The following is a 15,124-nucleotide window of genomic DNA, read 5'->3' as shown; positions in this document are numbered from 1 at the left end:
TGTGTTAGTTTATGGCCATTGCTCCTCACCCTGTCACTGGGCACCACTGAAAGAGTCTGGCACCATCCTGCTGGCACCCACCTTCGAGATACTGATCTGCATTGATGGGTTCTGCTCTCAGGCTGCTTTTCTCCAGACTAGCCAGGCCAAGCAATCTCTCCTCACAAGAGAGATGCTCCAGACCCTTGAGCATCTTTATGACCTTTCCCAGTAGCTCGTTATCTTTCTTGTAGAGGAGCCTAGAACTGGGTCCTGTTCTTCCAGGTAGGACTGGGCCATGAAGGCAGCCAGCAGGGGTGCAGGGGAAGGAGCCTGATGCCCCTGGGAGCCCATCACATGGGGTTGGTCCCCATCTCTCCCATATCAGCTGCACATCCCATGGGACTCCTCCTTGGCTGTGAGGCTGACAGCTCCTCTCACCCTCCCATCCCCAGCATGTCCGAGGCCAGCGGCAGCCCATGGGCAGAGCACGCGGGGCCGTGTGTCGGGGTCCACTCGCGCACGCCGAGCCGGGGCAGCCAGCGCGTCGAGTGCATCATCTGCTACTGCTCCTACGACCTGGGCGTGCGGCTGCCGCGCCGACTCTACTGCGGCCATACCTTCTGCCAGGCCTGCCTGAAGCGCCTGGATGCTGTGGCCAACGAGCAGCGCTGGATCCCCTGCCCGCAGTGCCGCCAAAACACACCCACACCGCGCGGCGGCGTTGCCATGCTCGACCTCGACCTCACCACCTTCCTCGCTGTCAAGGCTGACAAGGAGCATCCCCAGGTGCCCGGGAGGTCCCATCCTGACCTGGCCACCAAGGGCTCGTGCAAGGAGAAGGTGGTGACCCAGCAGCCAGCGGGGCTGTGCCAAGATGCGGTGCCTCCAGCACTGTTCCCCCGGCGGGGCTGCTGCCGGCCGTGCTCATGCTGTGGGGTGACAGCAGCCTTTGAGAGCTGAGCACGAGGAGGGGGCTGCTGAGGTGCAGTCTGGGACCATTGCTGGGGACCCTATTTGCCATGTGTGGACAGGAGCAGCCTGCGAAGGGCTTCTACTTGCTTAGGGCTCGCTGCCCATCCGGCCAGTGTCCATCCTGCTGCGATTTGGAGTGCAACAGGGTGGATGATGAGGATGCTTTCCCCCACTCATCCTGCTCACCTGCTCCTCTGGCAACTCAGAAGCCTGACGCAGCCATCACAGACGGCCCCTGGTCCCTGGCCAGGGGCTTGCTCATCCATGGCTTCTCCATGCATGTAACTCTTCAACAGGGACATCTCCACCAGGCATCCCTAGGGACATGGGAGATGACGCAGTGACACTCTGGGGCCATGTTCAACACCCTGAAAGCTTCACACCCATCAAACCACACTCCATTGGCCCTGCTGGCCTGCATGTCTTGGTCATATTTTCTGGTAAGCCCGGGGCAAGCCCTGTGATGTTGGGGTTGGGATGCAGAGCAGTGACCTGCCCAGCTGATCACTATCCTGTAAGTGTTTGCTCTGTTGGCCACTTGCATGAGGAATTTGAGCACTGGGGTAGCTGGACAGTTGAAATTGAGGATGACAGTGTTGTCAGGAGATCACAACACGTTGCTCCAGCTCTTCAGATTTATGTGTCCACCACCTACCTTGCTCCAGTAATGCAGAGCAGAGCCCAGAGGAGCTCCTGCTTGCTCTTGTGCTCTGAAGCATAAGCCAGGTTTGGTTTTCCCCCTTGCCACACTCTCCCACCTCTCTGCCTCACATCCAAGCAAACCCTCTGCTCCAGCCCCTTTGCTGTTTCTCCAGGCCATGCCTTTGCTGCCAGCAAGACTTTCCCTGCCTGACCGCAAACAGCGGGTGCAAGGACAAGACCCCAAACATCTGCGTGTGTGTTTAACAGAGCCCAGATGTGGAGGACTGGGGTCCACCAGGGTGATACCAACACGGTTCCTGGGCAAGGCTTGGCACTACGTGGGCAGCTCTTGTGGTCCTTCCATAGATCCCATTTCCTGCATCCATTTTCCATGTGGTTTATGAGCTCTTCCAATATCCCAGCACCAGGCAACACGGATGCCCCTCGGGGCTCAGCAGGGGACCCAAGTCTGTGCTCCCTGGGGCCAGCAGTGATCCTGTGTCCCCTGGGCTGTCCTGGTGCTTGGCTGTCCCCTGCAGTGGGTTCCAGGGCTGCAGCCAGAGGAGTCCAGCACCCATACCCTGTGCAGCACCCATACCCTGTGCAGCACCCATGCGCAGCACCCACACGTGCACAGCACCCACCCCGTGCGCAGCACCCATACCCAGCACAGAACCCACCCCATGCGCAGCGCACATACCCAGTGCAGCACCCACCCCGTGCACAGCACCCATACCAGCACAGCACTCAGCCCGTGTTCAACACCCATACCCAGCACAGCACTCAGCCCGTGTTCAACACCCATACCAGCACAGCACTCAGCCCGTGTGCAGCACCCATACCAGCACAGCACTCAGCCCGTGTGCAGCACCCATACCAGCACAGCACTCAGCCTGTGTTCAACACCCATACCAGCACAGCACTCAGCCCGTGTTCAACACCCATACCAGCACAGCGCTCAGCCCGTGTTCAACACCCATACCCAGCACAGCGCTCAGCCCGTGTTCAACGCCCATGCACAGTTCTACCGCTTGGTGTCACCTGCCATAAGGAGACTGAGCTGAGCTGTTCCCAGCAGAGTCCGACCTGGGCAGCTCCTGTCGTGGGTGCAGGAGCACCAGGGATGTCCCAGCCCAGAGGTGTCCGTCGGGACAGCAGACGTGTGATGTGGTTCGAACCTGCCTCTGGTTTTGATCACATGGAAACATGCAATAAATTGAATCCTTTAAGGAGAAGAGAAGAGCTAACACAGAGTTTTAGCATCTTGCCCTCTATCTCAATTTCTCCCCAATACTCGATGGTGGAGGTTGGGAACAGTGTGGGAAGGGTTCCCTTCATCAAATGATGCCCCTTCATCTCTTCACTGTGGGAACAGTCTTGGCACCCTGATTTACACCCCTTGGCCGGAGCAGGGCTGGTGTTGAGCCTCCTCCATCAGTCAGCACAGGCCACCCAGGCTGCCCCTGCAGAGTGGGTGCTTGGAGCAGCCTCCCTTGGATCTGCCTGGGGGCCAGGCTGCACCATTCCCTGTGGAACCCTAAACCCCAGTGGGGAGCAGGGCAGCAGTGGGTGCAGCCCTGGCTGGGGACAGGGAGCTGGGCTCTCCCTGCAGGTGTTGGGTCCAGAGGATGGGGCACTGATGAGCACTGGCAGCAAGTCTGAAGGGACAGTGTCACTGCTGGGGGGCAGGACCACAAAGTGTCCCCAGCCTGCAGCTGCTGCAGCCAATGTCTGCATTGCACGGACAGCACCAGCCCTGCACTTGCTGGTGTCCCTGCATATAGGACATTGGGGACATCTCTCTTGCCATGCGCCATGGAGTGTGCAGTGGGGTGACAGTGTGGGGCTGAGGTGGGTTTGCAGCTCTTGGGGTCTCTGAGCATGAATACTCTTTATTTAATAGTGTTCGGGGGGGTTTTCCCCACAATGAATTTTGCCCTTCCCTCCTGATCCTAGGAGGCCACAGGCAATGCATCCCCTGGGGAGGAAGAGCATTTGGGGACAGGGATCCCTAAAAATTCCTGTCCCCATATAGCCCACAGCTACGGGATGAGTTGGTGCTGCAGGTTCACGTGGCTGCAGGTCTGTGCCCTGCTCCGGGGCAGGGCTGGGCTGTAGGATTCCTCTGAATTACTTCCAGATGGGGATTAATGCAGTAAAACCGAGTTTGCTGCAGGATAGATAAACAACCCAAAGCTCCTCTGGATGCTATTAATAAACCTCCTGCCTGCTGCTTCTGGCCCAGATTTGGGAACACCCTGTGCACTGCCTTGCTGCCCTCCTAGCCCTTTGGCCATGACGACCCAGTACGAGGGTGCTAAACAGGACAGGAGCTGCCATGGTGTGTGTAGAGGATGGTGTCCCCTCTTTGGGCTGCCAGTGGGATGAGGTGCTCCTGGTTGTGTCCCAGGTGTCCACCAGGTTCTGCCAGGGACACCAAGAGGTGACACTTCTCCTCTCCTTTCTCCTCTCTCCTCTCTCCTCTCTCCTCTCTCCTCTCTCCTCTCTCCTCTCTCCTCTCTCCTCTCTCCTCTCTCCTCTCTCCTCTCTCCTCTCTCCTCTCTCCTCTCCCTTCCTCCCTCTCCCCTCCCCTCCCCTCTGCTACCTTCTGCTGTGGGGCTTCAGCAGCTTGAAACCGGAGTGGGTATAAACAGGGTGGGGGCAGACTTTGAGCCCTCTCGAGCTGGTGCTGCCATGCCAGGGCCAGGATAAACAAGTTTTGTGTGGCTGCAGCCCAGCGGGTTCACCTTTCTCACAGCTTCTAATGTAGGGGCTCCTGGGTGTCCCCAGTGTGCACCCAGACGTGTGGTCCTGCTGGGGAGGAAGAGGGTTGCCCATGGGACCCCCATCCCAACCCTCCTCATTCTGGCATGGCTTGGCTCAGTGGGGTGGCCCATGGCTGCCAGCAGCACTCCCCACTGAGGACCTCTGAGCATGGTGAGCCAGCACAGAAGATGGGGTTGCATCTGATGATGGTACAACTTAAGCTTTATCCCACTCTGGCTAGTTATGGGGGTCCTGGGTCTATACATGCCCTGTACATGGCTAATGAAGTTCTTCCCTGTGAGGGTGCTGAGGTGCTGGCACAGGGTGCCCAGAGAAGCTTTGGCTGCTCCATCCCTGGCAGTGTTCAAGGTCAGGATGGCCTGGGCTTGGAGTAACCTGGGACATTGCTGATGGTTGGGTGCGGAACGTGCCCCTGCCTGCATCAGGGAGTTGAAACTGGATGAGCTGTAAGTTCCCTTCCAACCCAAACAATTCTCCTGTCCTATGATGAGGCAGCACACCCATGGGGAGAACGGAGGCCAAGAGATGGGTCTGAGTTTGCTTCTTTCCAGCTCTGCAGCTTGCAGCACACACAAGCAGTTAATCCCGGGCCATGGTGAGCTGGATGCTTACCTGGCTGGAGCGGTGCCTGGCAGAGGGAGGGACGAGGGCTCGGCCCAGCACCTTGCCAGGGCAGCATCACAGCGGAAATATTTGCTGAGAAAAGTTCAGCTCCACCCCGAGGCAAAACCGGGGCTGGGAGCGCAGCGGCTCCGGGGCTGCACATCCACCGCTCCCGAGAGCGCAGCGGCTCCGGGGCTGCACATCCACCGCTCCCAGCATTGCCCAGCACCTCCAGCCCGCACCTCTGGGGGTGCTGAGTGTTTGGACGGGCACCAAGGATCCTGCCCGCGGGGGAGCGCCGGTTCTGGCGGTCCGGGAGCTCCCGTCGCTCGGTGCTCAGCCATGGGGCGCTGGTGGGGCCGCGGAGCGGTGCTGGCCTGCCTGCTGCTGCTGCGCCCGCTGCCCTCGCCGTGCTGCCCTGCCGCCTGCCGCTGCTCCGTGGGGAACGTGGACTGCAGCGAGCACGGGCTCCGCGAGGTGCCCCCGACCCTGGCCACCAACACCAGCGCCCTGTGGCTCGGCTACAACTTCATCACCGTGCTGGGGCCGCGCTCCTTCCCGCCGCTGCCGGGGCTGCAGGTGCTCAGCCTGCCCCACAATCATCTGCGGCTCATCCACAGCCAGGCGCTGGTGGGGCTCGGGGCACTGCAGGAGCTGGACCTCAGTGAGAACTACCTGACCGTGCTGAGCCCCGAAACCTTCCTGCCCCTCACCAGCCTCACCAGGCTGAACCTGAGTGGAAACAGGCTGAGGCAGCTGGAGCCTGGGGTGCTGCAAGCGCTGCCCCAGCTCCAAGCCCTCTTCCTGCAGGACAACCCCTGGGGGTGCAGCTGCAGTATCCTGCCCCTCTGGCGCTGGCTCAGTCACAACAGGGACAAAGTGCGAGGTGAGTGCCCGAGGACCGTGACCTTAAGCCCCCCACCTGCTCCATGCTCTCTGGTCACCCCGTCAGGGCTGAAACTGCACCCAGCACCCTGGTGCCAGCGGCTGTGGGCTTGCAATGGTGGGTGTCCATGGGGATAGGGGAGGTTCCCCAGGTCCCACCCTCAGGCCATAGCAGCTCCTGTGTCTGCTTGGGTGTCTGCATCCCTGGGTCTGGTACCTGGTGCCCACCTTGTGCCTGTCCTTGTGCCTGGAGAAGAGGGCCGGACAATGTCCGAGTGGCACGAACCCAGTGCTGTCCCCAGAAGTGGCGCCAGCCCCATCATACTGAGGGCAAGGTGTGCTCGCAATGGGCACCGCTGCTGATGCAGCTAGGACTCAGTGCCTTCAGCCCCTTCCCCAGTGCTTTCATGGGGCTGATCCTGCATTTCTTCCCCCATGAACCTTGGTCAGAGTTACCTCTGTCAGCAAGATCTCTCTTTCTGCTGCCACTGTTCTTGCTTGCTTCCAGCTTGGATGCATGCCCGTCACTCGTGTTGGCTGGGATCTTCTGTGGCCTCTCCATGCTGGGTCCCCACATGTGTCCTCTTGGAACCAGGCCTGCACCCTCCCTGCCCCATCTACCATCTGTTCCAAAACTATTTTCCAGGGCCCCCTCCAGCACTGTTCCCACCTCCCCATCTCATCCCACTCCCCAGTGCACAGGACATAGATGAGCCCTGAACCTTCACTGATCTCCTTCGTATCCCGCCCTGGGCAATCCTTATCAACCTAACCCCTGTCCTCCTGCCCTGGTCCCACACAAACCTGCCATCCCCTCTGTCCATGACACCTGCCTTGGCCCGGTGGCCCAGTGTGCCCATTGACACTGATTTTCTCTTCCAGAGAAGAGCTTGCTCCTCTGCAGAGTCCCGGAGCAGCTGAACAAGTACCCGATCATGGCCTTTGGGAATGAGTCCTTCAGGCAATGTCAGGAGACCTCACTGTCTGCCCAGCACTACATCACCTTCATGATCATTGGACCGTTCTCTTTCATGGCCAGCATCTTCTTCTGCACCTTCACAGGCTCCGTCGTGGTGGTTTACCACAACCTGCGCAAGGATCCCCACGTCTCCAGGAGATCCTGCATCTGAGGGGTCCCCCCAAACGATACTGAGCTCCCTTTGCCCCACTGCTGGGGGAGCAGCCTCCAGCTCTGAGCGAGGATGCTCACGGTGTTTTGGAAGGCCACCCTCAGACCGGGGAGGGATGTACAGGGGATCCTTCTCCACCTCACCCTGTCTTGCCCTTTCCGCTGCCCAGGGGCCTCAGTGTGCATTTCAGGATGCACCATACGCCTCCCTGTGCCTTTTGGTGCATCCCAGGAACCACTGTGTGCATCTCAGGACACACCATACCCCTCTGGGTGCCTTTCAGTGCACCCCAGAGTTTCCATTTACCTTTCATTGCAGGTCAGGAGCCTCTGTGTGCCTTTTGGTTTGCCTCAAAACCCTCATTGGGCCTTCTGGTGCCCCCAGCACTCCCCATATGCCACTCAGTGCCATCAGCCTCAGTGTGCCTTTGCTTGCCAAGACCGCTTGGCTTGACTTTTTGTGCATTCAAGTGCCCTCCAATTGGCTTTCTGCGCTCTGACAGGCACTGGTTTACCTGTTGGTGTGCCCCAGAGCTCTCTGTGTGCCTTCTGGTGCACTTGAAGATCTCTGTGTGTTTCGGGGCTCTCCAGAGCCTCCATGGGACTGTCAGAAAGCCCCCGGCCCCCCATGTGCTGCCCAAGGACAGGGCAGGTTGCAAAATGCTTCCTTTGAAGGGTTCTTTCCTTGAGAAGGCTCAGCCAGCAGCCAAGGTCCAGGGTGAGGCTGAGGTTTGGGGTGAGGGCTGGATGGAGACAAACACCTGAGCTCCCACTGATGTGGTTTGGCAAAGGGGTTGCCAAAGGATGGATGAAGCTGCACAGTGGTTCCTCCCCAGCAGCTTTTCCCCTGGACTAAAGCTCATCCAAGGCCAAGGTCCAGGTCAGCTCAGTGATGGGAGTGGGGACAAAAATGTGGGTTCACAGCCTTTGCTGCTGCCTCGCATCCCACCACCCACAAAAGGGACTGGGGCTGCCCCCGTGTCTCCCTGCCCTGCTGCCTCCTGCCTTTCCCTGTGGAAACGTTTCTCCATGGCATTGCATGGAAATTCTTAGTGAGTGCTCCACAGGAACGCACAAGCTGGGGTGACAAAAGCATCTCTCAGGGAGGAGCAACAGCCCTTTCTGGCATGAGTCCTTACCCATTGCAAGGCAATAAGAGCTACAGTGAGATGACTGTGGCCACCACCTTCCCCTGTTGTTCCACCTCTTGCCCATGCAAGAGCTGCCAGGTATGTGGTGGGGGTCAATGAATGCTTTGGTGAATTCTTGCCAAGGGTTAAATAAATGATGCAACGAATAAACCAAATGTCACCTCACCTGTGGCTAGCTCCCATTTCTATTTGCAAGAGAGAAACCATCCCAATGTGCTGCCACACTGCTCGGGTCCCGCTTGGCTCAGCCTGCGAGGGCTCTGGGGGGCTGGTGAAAGCAGCATCTCCTCTGGGATGGCTGGGATGGCTGCAGGACCGCTGCCAGGACCTTGCACAGAGCCTTTCCCAGGAGCAATCCTAGCTCTCTCAGATCCTCTCTAGTGACAGCACTCATCCTTCCTCAGGAGGTCTTGGCTTCCGATTTGGAGCTAGGGCTTATTGTCCTTCATGGTTGGGCTGGTGGTCTCAGCACATGGGGAGGAGCTGGGGATCACAGCAGTGGCAGGGGATTGTCACTGTTTTCCCCTTGGTGGAGGTGGGTGAGAGCCAGGGGGCTTCAGAGTGTCCTCAGCCCCCACAGCAAGGCCTGTCCCCCCCGCAACAGGCTGTTCATCAGCCTGGCATCTGGGAATGGTGATGCCCCTTTCCTCCTGGTTTCTCTGCAGCCCCTGGCCTTTCTCCATGCTGGCTTCATCCCTCCCCATCCGTTCACCTTTTGCTGTTTGCAAACCCTGCGGCAGCAGTGGGTGAGGCTCTGATTCAGCACAGGGCCCCCTGCCAGCTTTGCCACAAGACAGACACGGAAAGAGGGACACGGCACTGGAATAAACAGCATCATGATCCAGTCTAGACTTTACTGAGCTCTTGCAAAAACTTGGTATTAATGTTACATTAACGTAGAAAGTAGGATGGGTCCAATGGCTCAGCTGGAGCGAGATGAACTTGATGGAACCACTGCAGTGAGTGGGACGATGCTCAAAGACCTCAGCTGCCATCTGAAAATCCTGCCTGCCCTCGGGGGAGCCCCATCTGCTCGGCTGGCGCCAGGAGAAGGCAGTTCATGCCACTGGGGCTTGGTACCATGTTGCAGGTGGGTTTTCCTCCTTCGTAGGAGGCAGGATGCGGTGCTGCCCGTGCACGTGCTGTAGCTGCTCATCACCAGCCTGGCTGGTGCCAGATGCTTCCGCTATGCTGGTATCTCCGGACCCGCTCACAGAGCCCACAGAGAGGGTGCTCAGGGATGCTGGCATATGGGCACAATGCTTGAGGGGAGGAAGGTGTGGGGAGGAACAGCATCAGCCGGTCTTGTTTGGTTCTCGTCTGAACTGGGATCTGGCTTCCACATCTCCAGGTTCAGGCAGATGCAGCCACATGAGCTGGGGCTTCAGGACTGCTGCGGGAGCTGCTGGCAAGCTTGAGCTGCAGGCAAGTGCGGCAAGGAAGCTGCCAGTGCCTGCTGTGGTGACTGACACTGCGAGCCACAACCGGCCAGCAACATCTCTCCTTGCATTGCTGGTGCTGAGGCAGTGTGGAGCTTGGCTGAAGGTCACTGCAACCATCCAAGGCTGATCCCTGAGGAGATGTTCATGGCAGGGAGAGCCACAGTGTGAGAGCTACATGAAGGCCATGGTCAGGTCCTGGGGAGGTCTTCTGTGCAGGAAGGCTGGGGAGCCAGAACCTTGGCTGACAGCATCTTACAAGCTCCAGAGTACAGGAGCTTAGGCTGCAGGGCTGGAATCACTCTTGCTTGCAAACAGACCACGTACGGGAGCCAAGTCATAGCCATGGGCTGATGGGAGGGAGGAGCAGGGGGCTTGTCCCCTGTGAGGAGCACACCATGCATCTTCCAGCCCCTGCTGCAGAGGCGGGTCACTCAGCACAGCAGGAACACACTCCCAACCTGCTGCTCCCCTGCTCGGGATCACGAGCACATCGGTCTGGAGCCCACCAGGGTGGTGGGAGACATAGAGCACACGTCTGAGGGCCCAAGTGTGTGTGCTGGGCAGCCTTCATGAAGCCTGCAAAGTGGAGCACATGTTCGTAGTTGGCACCAACTCTTCCCTACTACCATGGCAGAGCAGGCACCAGGCGCCTTTCCCCTTGCTCGTAGCTGGTCAGTGGCAATACTGATTATCAACAGCACTGGTTGGAAGCGATTATCTCTGGAAAGTGAAGTCCAAACCATGTCCTGGTTCTGCTGTGCATTCTGGGGCACGAGCATGGCAGCAGGCCTAGGAAGGGTGGGAGATATACAATGAAGTCACTGTGTATGGATGAAGGATGCTTTCCTCCCATCTCACCCAGAAGAACCCATCAGTGTCCCTTTTGAAAGGCAGTCCTGGCTGTGCCTTCCTACTGTGTTGGGGCAAGGACTGATGGCCCTTGGGGAGAAGGTCACACCACAGTGCTGACTGAGGGGTCGGAGAGGTTGAGCTGGCCGGTGATGTCAGTGGGGTGATATTGCTGCAACACACAAAGACACAGACAAGGAGAAAGAAGAGTTAGGCAGTTCTGGCACTTGCTGCAACCTCTACTTACATCCCACGTGTCCTTATGGGATATCTCTTGGGGGTGATGCAACGGCCCAAACCCCACTGCCTGCTGAGGTCCCCTTCCCAGTGCAATCCAAGCTTGTGCAGAGGTCGTTGCAGACACTCTCCAAGCACCCCATGGCCGGGCAGGGAGGACGCCCAGGAGCGCGGCGCAGCTCCCGCCGTGGCAGCGCGTCTCTGCTGAGCGAGCCCCTCGCTGTGCTGGGAGAGCTTCAAGACAAAGCCTGTGACTCACCAGCCCAGCCCACGGCTGAACCTGTGTTTGGAGGGTCTGGCTGGGGTTCGGCATCATTCTGATGCCAGATCAAGCTGTGCTTTGAGGCCAGGCCGTTTCACCTCCTTGCTCGAGTGCCTCTGCTTTGACTGCCCTTTCACACAGGTGAGATGTGTGGTGTGGGTGACTCTTGACAAACTGTGGTGTCAGTTGCTAATGTGACAATATAGCCTGTGCTGGGGATGTGGATTGGATCTGGGGTTCTGTGCTCTTTGTGGGTGGGGGGTTTGGCAAATGCTCCCTGGGAGAAATGTTCCCAGCTGCGGTCCCACCAGCAAGCAAAGAAGGAGAGCAGCAACGCCCGTTGAAAGGGGCAAGAGAAAGAAAAGTCCTTCTTCTCCAGCTAGGGCTTTACAACTGGGTAGTTACTTTCTCCCTTCCTCCTTTCATACTCCCTTCCTCTCCCTGTTCCACTCTCCAAACCCTGAACTGGAAGAAGCCCTGTCCAGCCCTACTGTGAGAGTGGGTGGCACTGAGCACCTCATGCTGCTGTCTGGGGACCTCAGTGGGTGTCAGGGCAGGAAAAGGGTCTCAGTGGGTCTCCAGTGCTGCAGTGTAGACCCCCTCCAGTGACATCTGCTACCACACTGCTCAGGAGAGCTGCCGTTCTGCTGGGCTCCACGGGCTCCTCGGTGATGGGGTTTCACCCATCTTGCAATGGTCAGTGGTGGCTGTGGCCTCTGCGGTGCTGCTGGTGGCTCTGGCCCTGTGGCTACCCTGTACCTTGACTCCTGGCACGAGAGCTCTGGGTCCCCATAGGTGTTGCGTGGGGTCCTTGGGGCTGCCCTGCTCTGCCCGGTTTTGTGCTTCACCAGAACACCTTGGTGGGGAGATGGTGGGGCAGGAGTGGGAGCCAGCAAGCTCCTATCTCTCCAGTTCATGTGCTGGGGACACCCAGGGAGCATCTCACAGGATCATTCTATCACTGAAGGCACTAGCTAATATTAAAACAGAGCTTCTGAGATGTTCCTTGCTGTGGCTTTGCCTTGCTAAGGGGCAACACCTCGGCCGTCACCCGTTGGCACAGAGAACGGCCGAGGAGATACTGAAGTCGCTCTGCTGCCCTGAGGGAGCTTTTTGTGGTTATTCATCGGCCACCAAAAAATGCCCCTCTCACCCCAAAAATGAGCATGGCTGCCCCCACCTTGTGAAAAATAAGGATTCCAGCTAAACACAATCTGTCCTTTTCCATGGCAAAATGGCTGGAGGCGTGTGCTCGCGGGACGGGGCTTGATTCCCGCAGGGAGGAGAGGCGACTGGGAAAGGGGAGAGGCTGGTGACTCACTGCTGGAGAAGAAGGAGGAACTCGAGGTACAAAAAGGAACAGGCTGAAGAAAGCTCCTTTGTTCAATACCCTGCCTGATGCAAGCAGGGGGGGAGCGGTGTGTGCATGCGGGTGTGCGTGTGCCTCGGTGCGCTGTACGTGTGACTGCGGTGCTCGGAGGTGTAGCAGGGCAGGCTGGGGCGTTCTGGCCTCTCTGCACAGCTCTGGGGGTGGGAAACACTAAAATAACCAAGCCAAGTGGGGAATCTGGCCAGAAAAATTAATATACAAGAGCATGGCTTTTGATTTGAAAGCATATCTCCTCCAATCACAGAGTTATCACAGGGTAACATTCTCATTTACTTTTTTTCTTGTGTAGAGTTCATGCATGCAATTTTTAATAATAAAAACTAAAAATAAAAATAGAAAGGAAAAGAAAATGAAAAAAAAAGCAAGAAAACTGTCATATCAAAACTATGTTAAAGTAGAACTAATGCTAGAAGCACATATTAGTAATTTAGGGTAAATTATGTTACAGGGATGGTGCAATTATCCCCAAACCAAACATTATAAAGCGAAGAAATTAATCAATATTAACCGTAGAAGAGACTCAAACATGTTAAGGTATGGAAGTGAAGTGAAGGCACCAAAAACTTTAAATGACAACCAGGAAGAAAATATAGACAAGAACTTAATATGTCTTTAAAAATGACTTCAACCTAATCTGGGCTTATATGGTAGTCCCTGGCTGGTGGAAGATTTTCTGGAAGAATTTTGGAGTTTGGGGTTGTTTGGGGTTTTTTTTCAATTAAAAATTAGAATTCCAGCTAAAAGCAATCTTGCTGTAGAAAAAATCAACTTTCTTCTAAAAAAAAAAAAAAAAGAATAAATCAGTTTTCTTTGACCTACTTTTGGCTCTTTTAGGCCCAAAACTAGGTTGTTTTTCAGCCAAGAAGCGTTTGGCTTTGGAATGGCTGATCCTTCACTGAAAAGGTGACCTTTGTGTCCATGAACCCCCTCGGTTCTCGACCAGCTCTGGCACCATCCCCATGGCAGCACCGGGCCCTCGTTTGGCGGTGGCGTGGGACGTGTGTCATGCTGTGCCTGGGGGGGGACGACACCCGCAGGCTGGCATGTGGCTCTGCGGGCGCTGGTGATGGCTGCAGTGGTGGGGCTAATGGGACCTGTGCACCTCGGTAACATGTCTGTACGAAATGTGCCGGCTCGGAAGGTGTCTGTGTGGTTTATGCGTCTCACATGGCTTCTGTGGGGTTGCAGTATCGTGGGTGGCTGCGATGGATGGCAGTACGTCAGCTCTGCGAGTGCTATTCGAGTTGCAGGAGCTGCCTATGGGGAACACATGCATCTCCTCCTGGGGCGGTGGGGATGATGTGCCGCGGAGAGGCTGTGCAGCTCGGGTGATGGTGGGCGCTAGGACGTTCAGAGTGGGGTGGTAGCTTCCCAGGGCTGTCTTGGCTCCATGGTGCCAGCCTGTCTCTCTGGCACTCCTGAGGGACCATTCTGCAGGGCTGCAGAGCAGAATCCATTTTTAAAACTCCCGACAACGAAAAGGAAAGAAGCAAGGCCACCAGGTTTGCGTCTTTCGCTCGCTAGCCAGGAGAGCCCATGGGGCTGGGGTCAGCCTGGCCTTCCAGCCCCATCGGCTCTCAAGCCCATCTGAGACCTGGTGTGGGCCCGTGGCTCTGCCGAGCATCATGAATCAGAGCGCCTCGCTGCTTTCTCATCTTTACAAGGACCCCAGGCAACGTGTCCCAGCATGCTATGTACTCATGGGGCCTTCCACAGCAGGAGGGCACTGGGATCTCTGAGCCAGGGCTGCTGTATGGAAGCGGAGGGCACCAAATGGCAGGCCATGACATGAGCTGGTGGCAGCACCCTCACGCTGGCTGCTCAACCCACAGAGCAACCAGCTCCTGGTCTGCCCAACATCACCACAAAGCTCGCTCCACCATGGACCTCCTTCAATGGCCAGACCTTGGACCTGCTAGCTTCCATCTCGGCCACGTTGGCTTGGATCTTGGCCCCGCTAGCCTCTTCTTGACCCAACTAGCCTGGTTCCCTGGGGAATATGTCCTGGGACCCTGGCCATGTCACCCCATGGCGGACAGAAGATTGTGGCAGGCTCCCCGGCAGCGGGAACTGCCCCCAAGGCAGGGGCCATCTTCTGGGATGAGTGGGGCCATCTCTCTCCAAAAGCCTCCTGTGAGCAATGTGCCAAGAAGAGCATGGCCAGGACCCAAAACATGGGGAGCCCCACACTGTGCTGGTCAACACTGGGCAAGGGAAAGGGGCAGTATGGCTCCATCGCTCCATGGGACCTCTGGTGCAGTTCGGCCCAGGGCACTTGGGTGCTCCCACCCTGGGGCAGAGAGCACTGTGGAGTGGTGTGGTGTAAAGTGTGTGATACACCATGGAGCAGAATCAGGCCCAGGATGCTTCCTAAAGAGGGAACATGACAGGTACCAGGGGTGCCTCACACCGGCTGCCCCATTGCTCCTGGGTTCTCCCCCTCTCCGCCGTGGGTACCAGTCCCCTCAGGTGCCCACTGCACCCTGATGCTCCTGAGATGGTTTCCTAACTTTGGAGTTGTTCAGACACAACAAAACATGATGGGTCTACTCAGGATACGCTGAGGTTCCCCCAGAAACCCTTTCTGGAATTGTTTCTCCCCTTTTTTCTGTCCGTCTTCCACACCCTTTCCACCTTCTCCCCCCTGCACCACCCACCCTTCTCTGTCTCCTCTCCCCTGGCTGGGTCTCAGGCCACCAAGACACAACCTGCAACCTTCCTGCAGAGCTGCTTGGGCTGCAGCAGTGGAGATGGGGGACACCAGCCATGGGGGCATCACTGGGACAAGGTGCC

At 57.4% G+C, this 15,124-nt stretch overlaps 3 protein-coding genes across 7 annotated transcripts in view; 2 read left to right on the top strand and 1 right to left on the bottom strand.

Annotated features, from left to right (window-relative positions):
* Positions 1-435: 435 nt before the first annotated feature.
* Positions 436-942, top strand: RNF224 (ring finger protein 224). The gene has a single exon (XM_065696004.1). The coding sequence runs from the start codon at positions 436-438 to the stop codon at positions 940-942; it is 507 nt and encodes a 168-aa protein (XP_065552076.1).
* Positions 943-5,328: 4,386 nt separating this feature from the next.
* Positions 5,329-7,001, top strand: LRRC26 (leucine rich repeat containing 26). Its single transcript, XM_065696009.1, has 2 exons — positions 5,329-5,872; positions 6,754-7,001. The coding sequence occupies exons 1-2, from the start codon at positions 5,329-5,331 to the stop codon at positions 6,999-7,001; spliced, it is 792 nt and encodes a 263-aa protein (XP_065552081.1).
* A 3,544-nt stretch (positions 7,002-10,545) lies between these two features.
* The window catches only part of GRIN1 (glutamate ionotropic receptor NMDA type subunit 1), a 37,446-nt gene continuing 32,867 nt past the window's right edge, over positions 10,546-15,124 (bottom strand). For 4 of the 5 annotated variants that reach the window (XM_065695415.1, XM_065695417.1, XM_065695416.1 and 1 more), the window contains one exon: positions 10,546-10,614. In XM_065695415.1, coding sequence (XP_065551487.1) covers positions 10,546-10,614 — 69 coding nt within the window. Of the gene's footprint in view, positions 10,615-13,566; positions 13,771-15,124 lie in introns of those variants that run through there. The other variant, XM_065695414.1, reaches the window with a different exon arrangement.

This window comes from Lathamus discolor, chromosome 15 (assembly GCF_037157495.1).
Source record: "Lathamus discolor isolate bLatDis1 chromosome 15, bLatDis1.hap1, whole genome shotgun sequence".
Classification (NCBI taxonomy): domain Eukaryota; kingdom Metazoa; phylum Chordata; class Aves; order Psittaciformes; family Psittacidae; genus Lathamus; species Lathamus discolor.
The sequence above is the reverse complement of the archived record's forward strand: the minus strand, read 5'-3'. Positions and strand labels throughout refer to the sequence as shown.